Here is a 15,200-nt window from a genome sequence, read left to right on the forward strand (position 1 = left end):
GAGGGCTCGGGTGAGTTTCGGGTAGGTTCCGGGATGTCTTAGGCTTAAAAACTTAGTTGTTGCAGGTTCAGAGAAGTGGAAGGCCTCTGAACAGACCAGTGCGGTCCGCACAAAAAGGAATGCTTCCGCGGAGGGGCTTGTGCGGCCGCACTGGATTTTGTGCGAACCGCGGTGAGGGCTTTGCGGCCGCACTACATTCCGTGTGGTCCGCGGTGAAGAATATTTCACTGGTCCAACTTCAGAAGCCTATATCTTTTGATCTACAAGGAATGTTGAGATGATTCACAAATAAAAGTTGTAGCCCTTTGTGTCTAGGTTCCAGAAAGGTAAAGAAATCACAATTTGGACATCTGTAAAGAAAGTTATGACCAAAATACTAAAATATGTCACTGCAGTCCACATGGAGAGCTGTGCGGCCCCACTCCATTTTTTGCGGTCCGCACAGGGGGTCAGAGAGGGGTATATTAAGATGGAATTTTCAGTTATTTTTTATTTTTCAAAACCCAAAAAACATAAGAGTCAATTTTTCAAATAACCTTTCTTCTCCAAAACATTGGTAAGTGAGTTCTAACTCGTTTTCTTCAATCATTAACATCTTTTCACATGATTTCAACTCAAAATCAATGATTTTCATGGTGGAATTGGGTTTTTTGGGTAGAACCTAGGTTTTTCAAAAATAGGGGATTTGGACCTCGATTTGAGGTCCGATTTTAAAACAAATCATATATTTGTGTTCGTTGGGGAATGGCTAATCGGGTTTTGGTTCGAACTTCGAGTTTTGACCATGTGGGCCCGGAGGTGATTTTTTACTTTAGAGTAAAACTTTAGAAAATTTATTTTCATGCATTGGGGTTCATTCATTTAGCGTTTATTAACGTAGTTAAGTAACTTGTGACTAGATACGAGCGAATTGGTGGTGGAATCAAGGGGTAAAGCTATAGTTGAATCGTGAATTATGTTCGTGGTATCGAGGTAAGTGTTTGGTCTAACCTTAGCTTGAGGAATTAGGAGTTGTGTCTTATTTTCTACTTGCTAAATGTGGAGTATGACGTATACGCATGGTGACATGTATCTATACGTTGGTGTCAAGCATGCCCATGAGTCTTGTATTATAATTGTTATGACTCCGTTTTAGTTTATTGCGCTTCATCTGTCATTATCACCATTGTTCCCTTGCCGGGATGTTTGTTTGATATTAATGATCCCTTGCCGGGATATTTGTTTTGATAGTATTGTTCCCTTGTCGGGATGTTGTTGAAATATCATTGTTCCCTTGTCGAGAAGTTGTTATATTACTCTTGTTCCCTTGCCTGGATTCCTTGTGATTATTGTTGGCTTATAACTGGGAGCGGGTGGTACACCTACCACAAGATATAATGAAATGGGAGCGGGTGGTATGCCTACCATAAGATATAATGAAATGGGAGCAGGTGGTACGCCTACCACAAGATATAATGAAATGGGAGAGGGTGGTACACCTACCACAAGATATAATGAAATGGGAGTGGGTGGTACGCCTACCACAAGATAAATAAAATGGGAGCGGGTGGTACGCCTACCACGAGATAAATGAAATGGGAGAGGGTGGAACGCCTGCCACGAGATAAATGAAATGGGAGCGGGTGGTACGCCTACCAGGAGATAAATGAAATGGGAGCGGGTGGCACGCCTTTCATGAAATAAATGAAATGGGAGCAGGTGGCACGCCTGGCACGGAATATAGGAAATGGGATCGGGTTGCACGCATGTAACATGATGTGAAAAGAAAGTGAAATCTGCCTTTGTTTCCTTACTCTTGTTAGTGGTTGATTTTGATTCCTTTATAATTCTCTTGATATTCTGTTTTACTTGTTATTCCCCAAAGCATGTTTCCCCCTCCTATCTTTATTTGTTTATTTCTATATTTCTTTTCCGTTGTATATATATTTGAACTACACAGGTTTATTTGGTAGTCTGGTCCTAACCTCGTCACTACTTCGCGGGGGTTAGGCTGGACACTTACCAGCATATAGGGTCGGTTGTGTTGATACTACACTCTGCACTATGTGCAGATCCCGGAGCAGCTCTTGGATCGTAGTTAGAGGCTACCTTCAGTCAACATGGAGATCCAAGGTAGACCTCCAGGCGTCCGTAGGCCCTGGCATCTCCCTTTATCCCTGTTTCCTATTTCATTTTCTTTTTATTCAGAAACAGTGTACTGTTATTTCTTCAGACTTTGTATGTAGCAATATTAGACCGTCTGTGACACTGTAACACCAGGTTTTGGGGTGGTTAAGGCTTAAGTATTTGTAATAGATACAGTTTTCATAAATCTTATTATTGTCTTCCGCTTAAATTTGAATTTCCGTTGTTACCACGTTATTGTCTTATATTTGTTAAAAAGAAAAAAATTGGTTAATAAAGTAATTAGATTAAAGGTTTGGCTTGCCTAGCTCACATTAGTAGGCGCCATCACGACTCACGAGGGTGGGAAATTCGGGTCGTGACAAGTTGGTATCAGAGCTCTAGGTTACATGGGCCTCACAGTTCACAGACAAGTTTAGTAGAGCCTGAGGGATCGGTACAGAGACGTCTGTATTTATCCCTAGAGGCTACAGAGTTAGGAAGAACTTCACATTTATTCTTTCCTATTGTGCGGTTTGGTTCCTCAATACTAATTGAATTTCTACTTTGTTCTTTCGCAGATGGCGAGAACATGCACTTCCTCATCCACTGACCAGCAGCCCGAGCCCCCAATAGCAGCTCCCACGAGGGGCAGAGGGCGAGGCCGAGGCCATGCTAGAGGCCGAGGTAAGGGCAGAGCTCAGCCCCGAGCAGCAACACCAGCGGCGGAGCGTCATATTTATTTTGATGATGAGATTCCGGCCCCAGCAGTTTTGGTGGGCCTAGCTCAGGTCCCAGAGGGGTTTATTACTACCCTAGTTCTTCAGGATGCTCTGGTCCGTTTAGTGGGCCTCATGGAGAGTGTCACCTAAGCAGGCTTGCTTCCTGTAGCACCAGCTATCTCTTAGGCTGGAGGAGGAGCCCAGACTCCTGCTACTCGCACTCTAGAGCAGGTAGCTCCCAGATTCAGACTTCAGTGGTTCAACAAGTTGGAGTAGTTCAGTCGGGTATGGTAGCTCAGACCGGTGATGGAGCAGCTATGTCTGCCGATGCTTTGTGGAGGCTGGATAGGATAAACAAGCTCTTCACTACTACTTTCAGCGGTGCATCTACTGAGGATCCACATCATTATCTAGACAGCTACCACGGGGTTCTCAGGAACATTGGGATAGTTGAGACTAATGGGGTCGATTTTCTACTTTTCGCTTGTCTGGATCCGCCAAGACTTGGTGGAGGGATTTCTATTTGGCTAGGCCAGCCGGATCGCCAGATTTGACTTGGGAGTAGTTTACTCAGCTATTTCTAGAGAAGTTTCTCCCCATCACTTAGAGAGAGGCCTATCGGAGGCAGTTTGAGCGTCTCTATGAAGGTTCTATGACTCTTACCCAGTATGAGACCAGATTCATCGACCTAGCTCGTCATGCGCTTGTTATAACTTCCCACCGAGAGAGAGAGGGTGAGGAGGTTCATTGATGGACTTATTCAGCTGATTCGTCTTCAGATGGCTAGGGAGACTGGGAGTGAAATATCTTTCTAGGAGGCGACCAATATGGCCAGGAGAGTGGAGATGGTTTTATCACAAGGAGGTGGTCATGGGTCGGACAAGAGGCCCTGTCATTTAGGTAGATTCAGTGGTACCTCATCTGGAGGTAGGGATTCATATGTTAGAGGCCATCCTCCCAGGCCTTTTTAGTCAGCACTTCAGGTTTCTTATGGTGCTTCGGGTGGTCGTGGTTCTCAGATGCAGTATTCTAATTAGCAGTCCTACAGTGCACCACCGGCTCCTATCGGTGCACCGCCGCTTTAGAATTTCTAGGGTCGTTAGCCCCAGCAGCCAAGGGCTTGTTTTACTTGTGGAGACATGAGGCACTTTGCTAGGTATTGCCCTCGAGCATTGAGCAGTTCTTAGCAGCAGGGTTCCCGTGCCATGGTTCAGGCACCAAGTGTTCCACAGCCCGCCCAGCCAGCTAGAGGTGGGGGTATAGGTGCTAGAGGTGGAGGTAGAGGTACTAGAGGTTGAGCTTAGGCCTCTAGATATGGAGGCCAGTCCCGATGTTTTGCTCTTCCATCCAGGCCCAAGGCTGAGGCTTCCGATGCAGTTATCACAGGTACGGTTCTGGTTTATGTAGTGATGCTTTAGTATTATTTGATCCAGGGTCTACGTATTCGTATGTGTCCTCTTATTTTGCACTATATCTGGTCATGCCTAGTGATTCTATAAGTGATCTTGTTTATGTGTCTACACTGGTGGGTGATTCTATTATGGCAGATCGAGTCCATCGTTCATGTATAGTTGTGATTGAAGGTCTTGAAACTCGTGTAGATTTGCTTCTTTTAGACATGGTCAATTTTGATGTCATATTAGGGATGGACTGGTTATCACCTTACCATGCTATCTTGGACTGTCATGCCAAGATTGTGACTTTAGCCTTACCCGGTTTACCTCATTTAGAGTGGAGAGGGACTCCTAATCATTCTACCCATAATGTTATCTCCTATGTGAATGCTCGGCGTATGGTCGAGAAGGGGTGTTTGGCCTATTTGGCATATGTTCATGATTCTAGTGCTGAAGTTCCGTCTATTGATTCTGTGCCCGTTGTTTGTGAGTTTCCTAAGGTATTTCCTTCAAACCTGTCGGGTATGTCACCCGACAGGGATATTGAATTTTGCGTTGATTTGGCTTCGGTCACTCAGCCCATTTATATCCCGTCGTATTGTACGACCCCGCCTAAGTTGAAAGAGTTGAAGGAGCAGTTGCAAGACTTGCTTGAAAAAGGTTTCCTTAGGCCTAGTGTTTTGCCTTGGGGTGTGCCGATGTTGTTTGTTAAGAATAAGGATGGATTGATGAGGATGTGTATTGATTACCGACAGTTGAACAAGGTTACGATCAAGAATAAGTATCCATTGCCGAGAATTGATGATTTGTTTGATCAGCTTCAGGGTGCCAAGGTATTTTTGAAGATTGACTTGAGATCTGGCTACCATTAGTTGAGGATTAGGGCATCTAATGTCCCTAAGACAACTTTCCGCACTCGGTACGGGCATTATGAGTTCTTGGTGATGTCATTTGGGTTGACGAATGCCCCTGCAGCTTTTATGGATTTGATGAACTGAGTGTTCAAGGGTTACTTGAATTTGTCCGTGATAGTCTTCATTGATGATATTTTGATATATTCCCACAGCCGGGAGGAGCACGAGCAGCATCTTAGAGTGGTTCTTCAGACCTTGAGGGATAGTTAGTTATATGCTAAGTTCTCATAGTGTGAGTTCTGGTTGAGTTCAGTTGCATTCCTAGGTCATGTTGTATTAGCTGAGGATATTTAGGTTGATCCAAAGAAGATTGAGGCAGTCAAGAACTGGCCTAGACCAGCATCAGCTACAGAGATTCGGAGTTTCTTAGGATTGGCAGGTTACTATCGTCGGTTCGTGGAGGGGTTTTCATCTATCGCAGCCCCGATGACCAGGTTGACCCAGAAGGGTTCCCCGTTCAGATGGTCAGAAGAGTGTGAGCCGAGCTTTCAGAAGCTCAAGACAGCTCTGACAACGGCACCTGTATTTGTTTTGCCCACAGGTTCAGGGCCTTATACAATTTATTGTGATGCATTTCGCATTAGACATGGTGCGGTGTTGATGCAAGATGGCAAGGTCATTGCTTATGCTTCACAGCAGTTGAATATTCATGAGAAGAATTATCCAGTTCATGATTTGGAGTTGGCAGCCATTGTTCACGCATTGAAGATTTAGAGGCATTATCTGTATGGCATGGCATGTGAGGTGTTCATGGATCACAAGAGTCTTCAGTATTTATTCAAGCAAAAAGAGTTGAATTTGAGGCAGAGGAGGTGGTTGGAGTTGTTGAAAGATTATGATATCACCATCTTATATCATCCAGGAAAGGCCAATATGGTAGCCGATGCTTTGAGTAGGAAGTCAGCCAGTATGGGCTGTCTTACTTATATTCTGGTCGGTGAGAGACCGCTTGTTTTGGATGTTCAGGCTTTGGCCAATCAGTTCGTGAGGTTGGATGTTTCTGAGCCTAGTCGTGTGTTAGCTTGCACGGTCGCTCGTTCTTCTTTATTGGCGCGTATCTTTGATCGGTAGTATGATGATCCCCATTTGTGTGTCCTTAGAGACACGGTGCAGCACGGATGTGCCAAGCAGGTTACCTTAAGTAATGATGGAGTTTTGAGATTATAGGGTCGAGTTTGTGTGACTAATATGGATGGGCTTTGAGAGTTGATTTTAGAGGAGGCCCATAGTTCCCGGTACTCTATTCATCTGGGCGTTGGCAAGATGTATGAGGATTTGCGGCAGCATTATTGGTGGAGAAGAATGAAGAAGGACATCATTGCATATGTGGCTCGGTTTTTGAATTGTCAGCAGGTCAAGTATGAGCATTAGAGGCCTGGTGGTTTGTGCTAGAAGATTGAAATTCCTGAGTGAAAGTGGGAGTGGATCACTATGGACTTCGTTGTTGGACTCCCACGGACTCAGAGGAAGTTCGATGCAGTATGGGTTATTGTTTATAGGCTAACCAAGTCAGCGCATTTCATTCTAGTGGCAGTCTCCTACTTTTCCGAGAGGTTAGCTGAGATCTATATCCGAGAGATAGTTCACCTTCATGGCGTGCCCGAGTCTATCATTTTGGACCAAGGTACGCAGTTTACCTCCCATTTCTGGAGTGCAGTTCAGCGAGAGTTGGGCACACGGGTTGAGTTGAGCACAGTGTTTCATCCTCAGAAGGACGGGCAGTCCGAGTGGACTATTCAGATTTTGGAGGATATGCTCCGAGCTTGTGTCATTGACTTTGGAGGCTCGTGGGATCAGTTTTTGCCTTTAGTAGAGTTTTCCTACAACAATAGCTACCAGTTGAGTATTCAGATGGCTCTGTATGAGGCTTTATATGGTAGGCAGTATCGGTCTCCGGTTGGATAGTTTGAGCCGGGAGAGGCTCGGTTGTTGGGTACGGATTTGGTTCAGGATGCCTTGGACAAGGTCAGGATTATTCAGGATAGGCTTTGTGCAGCTCAGTCCAGGAAAAGAGTTATGCCGACCGCAAGGTTTGAGATTTGACATTCATGGTCGGTGAGCGGGTGTTGCTTCGAGTGTCGCCTATGAAGGGCGTGATGAGATTTGGGGGGAAGGGCAAGCTTAGCCCTAGGTTCATTGGCCCGTTTAAGATTCTTGATCAAGTGGGAGAGGTGGCTTATAGACTTGCGTTGCCGCCGAGGTTATCAGTCGTGCATCCAGTGTTTCATGTGTCCATGCTTCGGAAGTATCACGACGATCCCTCCCATGTGTTCGATTTCAGCACTGTCCAGTTGGACAACGACTTGTCTTATGAGGAGGAGCCGGTAGCTATTCTAGACCGGCAAGTTCGTCAATTGAGATCGAAGAGTTTTCCTTCTTTTCGTGTTCAGTGGAGAGGTCAGTCTCTTGAGGCATCGACCTGGGAGTCTGAGTCCGATATGCGGAGCCGTTATCCCCATCTTTTTCCCGACTTAGGTACTTCCTTCTTATGTCCGTTCGAGGAAGAACATTTGTTTTAGAGGTGGAAAATGTGATGACTTAGGTACTTCCTTCTTGTGTTGCAAGTGAATTCAATGTTCCGAGGCCTAAAAACCTCCCTTTTACCACACCTTGATTTACGTGCGTAGTCCAGACCAATATCCAAAAAGCTTTCTATGTGAAAATATGAGAAATAGAAATTTTAGAGTTAAAAAAATGATTATGGTAGACTTTGGTCAACATTTTTAGCAAACGAACTCGGATTCGTGTTCCGATGATCCAGGGAGGTCCGTAGTAAAATATGGGACTTGGGCATATGCCCGGAAATGAATTCCGAGATCCCAAGCCTTAGAAATCAATTTTTGAAAGAAATTGTTTTACTGAATTATCTTAGAAAAGAATTAATGTTTGAAACCATTGTTATTGGGCCCGTATTTTGGTTCTGAGCTCGGTACAAACTTGTTATAGTATTTGAAAGATAACTATTTTGGTGAAAAACGGAGTTTATTTGACGTGAGTTGGACTTTCGGTTGAAGAGTTATGAACTTTGAGAGTTCTTGATGAAAATGTTGAGTTTTGAGGTTTAATTCATGATTTTACATATTATTTTGATGATGTGATCGCACGAGTAGGTCCATATGATGTTTTTGAGTTAGTATGCACGCTTGGTTTGGAGTTCCGAGGGCTGGGGTGAGTTTCGGGTAGGTTCTGGGATGTCTTAGGCTTAAAACATAGTTGTTGCAGGTTCAGAGAAGTGGAAGGCCTCTAAACAGACCACTGCGGTCCGCATAAAAAGGAATGCTGCCGCGGAGGGGCTTGTGCGACTGCACTGGATTTTGTGCGAATCGCGGTGAGGGCTTTGCGGCAGCACTAGATTCTGTGCGGTCCGCGGTGAAGAACATTTCACTGGTCCAACTTAGGAAGTCTATATCTTTTGATATACAAGGAATTTTGAGATGATTTAAAAACAAAAGTTGTACCCTTCGTGTCTAGTTTCCAGAAATGTAAATAAATCACAATTTTGACATATGTAGAGAAAGTTATGACCAAAATACTAAAGCATGTCACTGCAATCCACATGGAGAGCTGTGCGGCCACACTCCATTTTGTGAGGGGTATATTAAGACAGGATTTTCAGTGAATTTTCATTTTTCAAAACCCCAAAAACATAAGAGGCGATTTTTCAAATAACCTTTCTTCTCCAAAACATTGGTAAGTGATTTCTAACTGGTTTTCTTCAATTATTAACTACTTTTCACATGATTTCAACTCAAAATCAATGATTTTCGTGGGCGAATTGGGTGTTTGGGTAGAACCTAGGTTTTTCAAAATTTGGGGATTTGGACCTCGATTTGAGGTACGATTTCAAAACAAATTATATATTTGAGTTCGTGGGGGAATGGGTAATCGGATTTTGGTTCGAACCTCGGGTTTTGACCATGTGGTCCCGAGGGCGATTTTTGACTTTTGGGTAAAACTTTAGAAAATTCATTTTCATGCATTGGGGTTGATTCATTTAGCATTTATTGACGTAATTAAGTAACTTGTGACTAGATATGAGCGAATTGGTGGTGGAATCAAGGGGTAAAGCTATAGTTGAATCGTGAATTGTGTTCGTGGCATCGAGGTAAGTGTTTGGTCTAACCTTAGCTTGAGGGATTAGGAGTTGTGTCTTATTTGCTACATGCTAAATGTGGAGTATGACATATAGGCATGATGACGAGTATCTATATGTTGGTGTCAAGCATGCCCGCGTGTCTTGTATTATAATTGTTATGACTCCGTTGTAGTTTATTGCACTTCATCTGTCATTATCACCATTGTTCCCTTGCCAGGATATTTGTTTGATATTAATGATTCCTTGCCGGGATGTTTGTTTTGATAGTATTGTTCCCTTGACGGGATGTTGTTGAAATATCATTATTCCCTTTACGGGAAGTTGTTATATTACTCTTATTCCCTTGCCGGGATTCCTTGTGATTATTGTTGGCTTGTAACTGGGAGCGAGTGCTACGCCTACCACAAGATATAATGAAATAGGAGCGGGTGGTACGCCTACCATAAGATATAATGAAATGGGAGCGGGTGGTACGCCTACCACGAGATAAATGAAATGGGAGTGGATGGCACGCCTGCCACGAGATAAATAAAATGGGAGCGGGTGGTACGCCTACCACGATATAAATGAAATGGGAGCGGGTGGCATGCCTGCCATGAGATAAATGAAATGGGAGCGGGTGGCATGCCTGCCACGAGATACAGGAAATGGGATCGGGTTGCACACCTGCAACATAATGTGAAAAGAAAGTGAAATCTGTCTTTGTTTACTTACTCTTATTAGTGGTTAATTTTGATTCCTTTATAATTCTCTTGATATTCTGTTTTACCTGTTATTCCCTGAAGCATGTTTCCCTCTCCTATCTTTATTTGTTTATTTCTATATTTCTTTTCCGCTGTATATATATATATATATATATATATATATATATATATATATATATATATATATATATATATATATTTGAACTGCACAGGTTTATTTGGTAGTCTGGTCCTAGCCTTGTCACTACTTCGCCAGGGTTAGGCTAGACACTTACCAGTACATGGGGTCGGTTGTGCTGATACTACACTCTGCACTATGTGCAGATTCCGGAGCAGCTCTTGGACCGTAGTTGGAGGCTACTTTCCGTCCACGTGGAGCTCCAAGGTAGACCTGCAGGCGTCCGCAAGCCCTGGCGTCTCCCACTATCCCTGTTTCCTGTTTCATTTTCCTTTTATTCAGAAATAGTGTACTGTTATTTCTTCAGACTTTGTATGTAGCAATCTTAGACCGTCTGTGACACTGTGAGACCAGGTTTTGGGGTAGTTAAGGCTTAAGTATTTGTAGTAGATGCAGTTTTAATAAATCTTATGTCTTCCGCTAAAATTTGAATTGTCGTTGTTACCACGCTATCATCTTATATTTGTTAAAAAGAAATAATTGGTTAATGAAGTAATTAGATTAAAGGTTTTGCTTGCCTAGGTCACATTAGTAGGCGCCATCACGACTCCTAAGGGTGGGAAATCCGGGTCGTGACAAGTTCACTAATATATGGTTGTTTCTCCACCTCCACATCAAACTCAACTACAGGTTCAGCAACAAGAGTTTTGCTTTCTTGTTTTCTTATCACCCCTTGATTCCTTAATTATCTATTCATCAATAGGTTTTCTTTTGCTCCTAGTGAGAGAAGTACTAGCAGGAGGATCAACTTCCTTTCTTGTTTGGGGAACTGGTTTTGTAGATCTCATAGGGGCCTTCCTTCCCTTTTCCCCTACATCAGATAAGGGCAAATAATCCTCATCATTGTTAACCTCCTCATCTCCAGTAAAAGGATTTAACGAAGGCCTAGATTCTTCAGTCCTTTCCTCTCCATGAACTTCTTCTAAAGGGGCCATAACTATGTTCCCAATAGCCATAGAGCCTTCAGATTCCCCACTAGTATTTTCCTCATCACTCTCATGTTCAATACCATCACTTTCACTTTCTTTTTCATCTTCGTCACCCTCACTCTCAAAGTTACCTTCTCCCTCACTTTCTTTTTCTTCTTATACAAAATCTCCCACTTGTTCAACTAGTTGTTCTTCCACCGCACTCTCTTTTTCCTCACTTGATTCCCACTCATTCTCACTCTTCTTCTCATTAGTACTATGCGTCATTTCCTGAACCTGGTGTTCCTTATGACTGGCTCATTCTCCTCCCTCCCCATGAACTTCCTTATTATCCTCATCCTCAGTCCAACTATAAGAAGTAACATCAGAAGCCTCTTTATTCTCTGCTTTGTTCTCCCTTTCCCCCTCAAGCACATGTATATTATCAATGGTGTCATTATTTTCTCCTAACTTACAACCTATGTTTCTACAATAGTATCCTCTGCATGTGGTCTACTACTGATGGGTGCAACAATTTCCAATAGAGCAACCATAATAGTAGAAACAAAAACACCAAGTTTTGATGGAGGTGATGTTACCTGATCAGCTGTGATATCCCCTTGAGCCATAGCTTCCTTAACTATTTGTTCCCTCTTAGCAGCCACATGACTCACCACATTGCCACTCTTAACTTTTTTTCTTGAGGTATCCTTGATCGTAGTAGGTTTGGGGTGATTTGGCGAACAGATAAAGGTGCATGGGCAGTTGGTTTGGGGGATAAAAGTCCAATAGAGGTAGAAATTGCAGGTGCAATAGTAGCAGGAGATGATAGTATAGGTACAGTAGAGCGTATAGATGGAGATACAATAGTTGCTGGTGTAGATTCACTAGTTGGTTTTGCAGTTTTCTAGGCTTAGGCTTCATAATTTTAAGGTTTTGCTTTATTCTTAGATGAAGAATTTGCCTTCGAGGGAGTTTGGCATGAATTTGTCATGGTAATGAGAGAATGAGAGATTTTTCTTTGGTTCTTGTTTAAAGTTTGAGAGGAATAGTGAGTACTGGGAGATGTATAATGAGAGGCTTTTAAAGAGGGTAGTCCTGGTTAGACTAGAAGAGAGAACGTAACGAATTTGAGTTCTAACGGGAAACAGTTAGTTTTTACTACCGAACTTTTAGAAGTAATTAGACTCTGATTGCTCTAGGATTCCCCCTTGATCCTTGACTTTGAGAACAACTAGAGTGATGCAACTAGATTAGAGAGTCTAAGAGTAGTAGTAATTTCAGTTATTAAGTTTCAATGATTTTAAGATAATATGCACGCACCTGAGTCCAAGAACCAACTCCTTAGTCATTTCTGCAATAAGGCTTCAGCTAGACTTTCTAGCGAGTGTGTGCGCTTAGGATAAGCACGAGATTGAATCAAGCATTTTATACACATTTATGCACATCTAATGAATTCTTTTCTAACCAATCATCGGGATTCAATCTAGCTAGAGGTGTTAACTAATCCCAGTTCTAGTCTATTTCTTTCAAAGTGGTCCCTAGTGAAAATGTCAGTAATTTGATCTTCAGTTTTACAAAAATTGATTGAGATAGATCCATTTTCAACATTATCTCTAAGAAAGTGATATCTGATATCAATGTGATTGGTTCTTTTATGCTAATAAGGATTTTTAGCAATAGTTATGGCACTCATATTGTCACAAAAAATAGGAATAAAATTAACAAAAATATCATAGTCCCTTAGTTGTTGTATTATCCATAGTAATTAAGCACAACAAGATGATGATACCACATATTTTGCTTCAGTTGTAGATAAAGTCACTGAGTTCTGCTTCTTTCTTCCCCAAGACACCAGGAAAGAACCAAGAAAACGTAATTTTCCTAAAATGATTTTCATGTCAACATGAAACCTTTCATAGTCTACATCAGTATAACCAACTAGATCAAAGTTGTATCCTCTAGGATACCATAGACACAAATCAAGAGTCCCTTTAAGATATCTGAGTATTCTTTTAATAGCCTTTACATGAGACTCTTTGGGATTTGCTTGAAATCTTGCATATAGTCCCACACTAAACTCAAGATCATGCATGCTTGCTATGGAATACAATGGTGATCCAATCATTCTCCTATACAGCTTTTATTCCACATTTTTCCCTTCTTCATCAAGATCTATCTTGGGTGCAATTGCAATGGGGGTATCAATTGACTTACAAGAGTCCATGTTGAATTTTTTCAACAGTTCTTTAATGTACTTTTGCTGATAGATCATAGTTCCCGTAGGTGTTTGCTTTATTTGCAACAAAAAATAAATTTGATTCACCCATCATGCTTATTTCAAACTCAATCCCCATCATTTTAGCAAATTCCTTGAACATTATTTCATTAGTAGTCCCAAATAAAATATCATCCATATATACTTGCATAATCTGAAGATTTTTTCCTTTGTTCCTCAGAAACAATGTGTTGTCCACCTTTCCTCTTACAAAGTTATTGGTTAAGAGAAATTTTGAAAGCCTCTCATACCAGACTCTTGGAGCCTGTTTTAGTCTAGACAATGTCTTGTCTAACTTGAACACATAGTAAGGGAACTCTTCACTCTCAATACTGCTTGTTTAACAAACACATCCTCCTTGAGGTAACCATTCAATAGTGCATCTTCATATCCTTCTGATAGCAGCAAAAGCAATTCGCATTATTATAGCTTCCATTCTAACTAAAGGAGAAAATGTCTCATCATAGGCAATTCATTCTTCTTGATTTTATCCTTGAACCACCAGTCTGGCCTTGTTCCTTTTGATATTTCCTGGTTTATCCAGTTTGTTTTTGAACACCCATCTAGTACCTATGACAGTTCTGTTCTTGGGTCTTTGCACTAGGTGTCGGGCCTTGCTTCTCTCAAAATAGCTTAGTGCCTCTTGTATGGCTATAATCCAATATGGATCCTTTAGGGCTTCCTTTATGATTTTAGGCTCAACCTGTGAGAGGAATGTTGTGAGTGCGCATAGGTTTCTCAGAGATGACCTAGTTTTCACTCGAGCATCAGGATCGGAGATGATGTTCTCAAGGGGGTGTGAGCTTTGATATTTCCATGGCCTAACTTGCATGCCTAGAGATAGTTCAGGTAAGGAGTGACCCAAAGGATCGGGGCCAGTAATTTCAGCTTCACCTGTCTAAGTATCAGTCAGTGTAGTGCTCTATTCTTCCTGTCCTTCCTAATCTCTCTCATCTTCCTCAGGATTCCCTGATCATCCTTCAGATTGTTGTCCAGGTTCTCCAAAAGTTCCTTCATCAGTGAGCCCCATATCATAGTCTCCATACTGCAAGCCTTTTTCAGCTATGTTGTTAGATTCATCAAAAATAACATGAACATTTTCTTCAACACGCATAGTTCTTTTACTAAATACTTTGTAAGCTTTACTATGTGGTGAGTAGCCCAGGAAAACTCCCTCATCATTTATGTCATCAAACTTACCTAGAGTTTTTTTGCCATCGTTGTGCACAAAATATTGGCACCCAAAAAATTTTAGGTGAGTGATGTTGGGCTTTCTTCCTCGAAGTAACTCATAGGGAGTCTTCTCAAGAATGGGTCTGAGCCTGCATCTGTTTAACAAGTAACAGACGGTATCGATTGCCTCAGCCCAAAAGTTTTTAGGCAGTCCACTGAAAATTAGCATGGTCTTGCACATGTCTTCTATAGATCTATTATTTCTTTTCATAACACCATTTTAACTTGGAGTTCTGGGTGTGAAGAAGTTGTGATCAATGCCATGAGTGCTACCTAACTCAAGGAATTTAGAGTTTTCAAACTCAGTCCCGTGGTCTGTTCTTATACTTGAAATAACACTTCCCAGTTTCTGTTGAATCATTCTGACAAACACAGAAAACATCAAAAGTTTCATCCTTAGATGTCAGAAACAAGGTCCATGTGTACCTAGAGAAGTCATAAAAAATGAAAAATAGATACTTCTTGCCTCCCATTCTTTTCACTCTCATTGGTCCATGTGAAAACATTCTAGGGGTTTTGAAATACTGACAACTTTCTTAGATTCAAAAGATGACATTATATGCTTGCCTCTAACACAAGCATCACATATTTTGCCTGATGTGAACTCAACATTTAGTAGTCCAAGAACAAAGTCCTTTGCTGCCAACTTGCTGAGTTGAGATAGACTGGC

The 15,200-nt window shown here is 42.0% G+C and overlaps 2 protein-coding genes across 2 annotated transcripts; both read right to left on the minus strand.

The window, feature by feature from the left end:
* Window positions 1–10,800: 10,800 nt before the first annotated feature.
* On the minus strand, window positions 10,801–11,307 carry LOC138870949 (uncharacterized). Its single transcript, XM_070148791.1, has 2 exons — window positions 11,259–11,307; window positions 10,801–11,192 (listed from the first exon to the last, which is right to left on the minus strand). Exons 1-2 carry the CDS (start codon window positions 11,305–11,307, stop codon window positions 10,801–10,803), a joined length of 441 nt encoding a protein of 146 aa, XP_070004892.1.
* Window positions 11,308–11,498: 191 nt separating this feature from the next.
* Window positions 11,499–13,147, minus strand: LOC138870950 (secreted RxLR effector protein 161-like). Its single transcript, XM_070148792.1, has 2 exons — window positions 12,812–13,147; window positions 11,499–11,729 (listed from the first exon to the last, which is right to left on the minus strand). Exons 1-2 carry the CDS (start codon window positions 13,145–13,147, stop codon window positions 11,499–11,501), a joined length of 567 nt encoding a protein of 188 aa, XP_070004893.1.
* Between the last annotated feature and the right edge of the window lie 2,053 nt (window positions 13,148–15,200).

Source organism: Nicotiana sylvestris, chromosome 6 (assembly GCF_000393655.2).
Source record: "Nicotiana sylvestris chromosome 6, ASM39365v2, whole genome shotgun sequence".
In the NCBI taxonomy this organism is placed as follows: domain Eukaryota; kingdom Viridiplantae; phylum Streptophyta; class Magnoliopsida; order Solanales; family Solanaceae; genus Nicotiana; species Nicotiana sylvestris.

Excerpts from the sequence above, each read along its gene's own strand:
- LOC138870949 (XM_070148791.1), bottom strand. The coding sequence starts at position 11,307 with ATGACGCATAGTACTAATGAGAAGAAGAGTGAGAATGAGTGGGAATCA. Across the intron at positions 11,193-11,258 it reads TGAGAATGAGTGGGAATCAA|AAAAAGAAAGTGAGGGAGAA; the intron begins GTGAGGAAAAAG and ends TTGTATAAGAAG.
- LOC138870950 (XM_070148792.1), bottom strand. The coding sequence starts at position 13,147 with ATGATTGGATCACCATTGTATTCCATAGCAAGCATGCATGATCTTGAG. Across the intron at positions 11,730-12,811 it reads CAACTGAAGCAAAATATGTG|GATACCTCAAGAAAAAAAGT; the intron begins GTATCATCATCT and ends ACTACGATCAAG.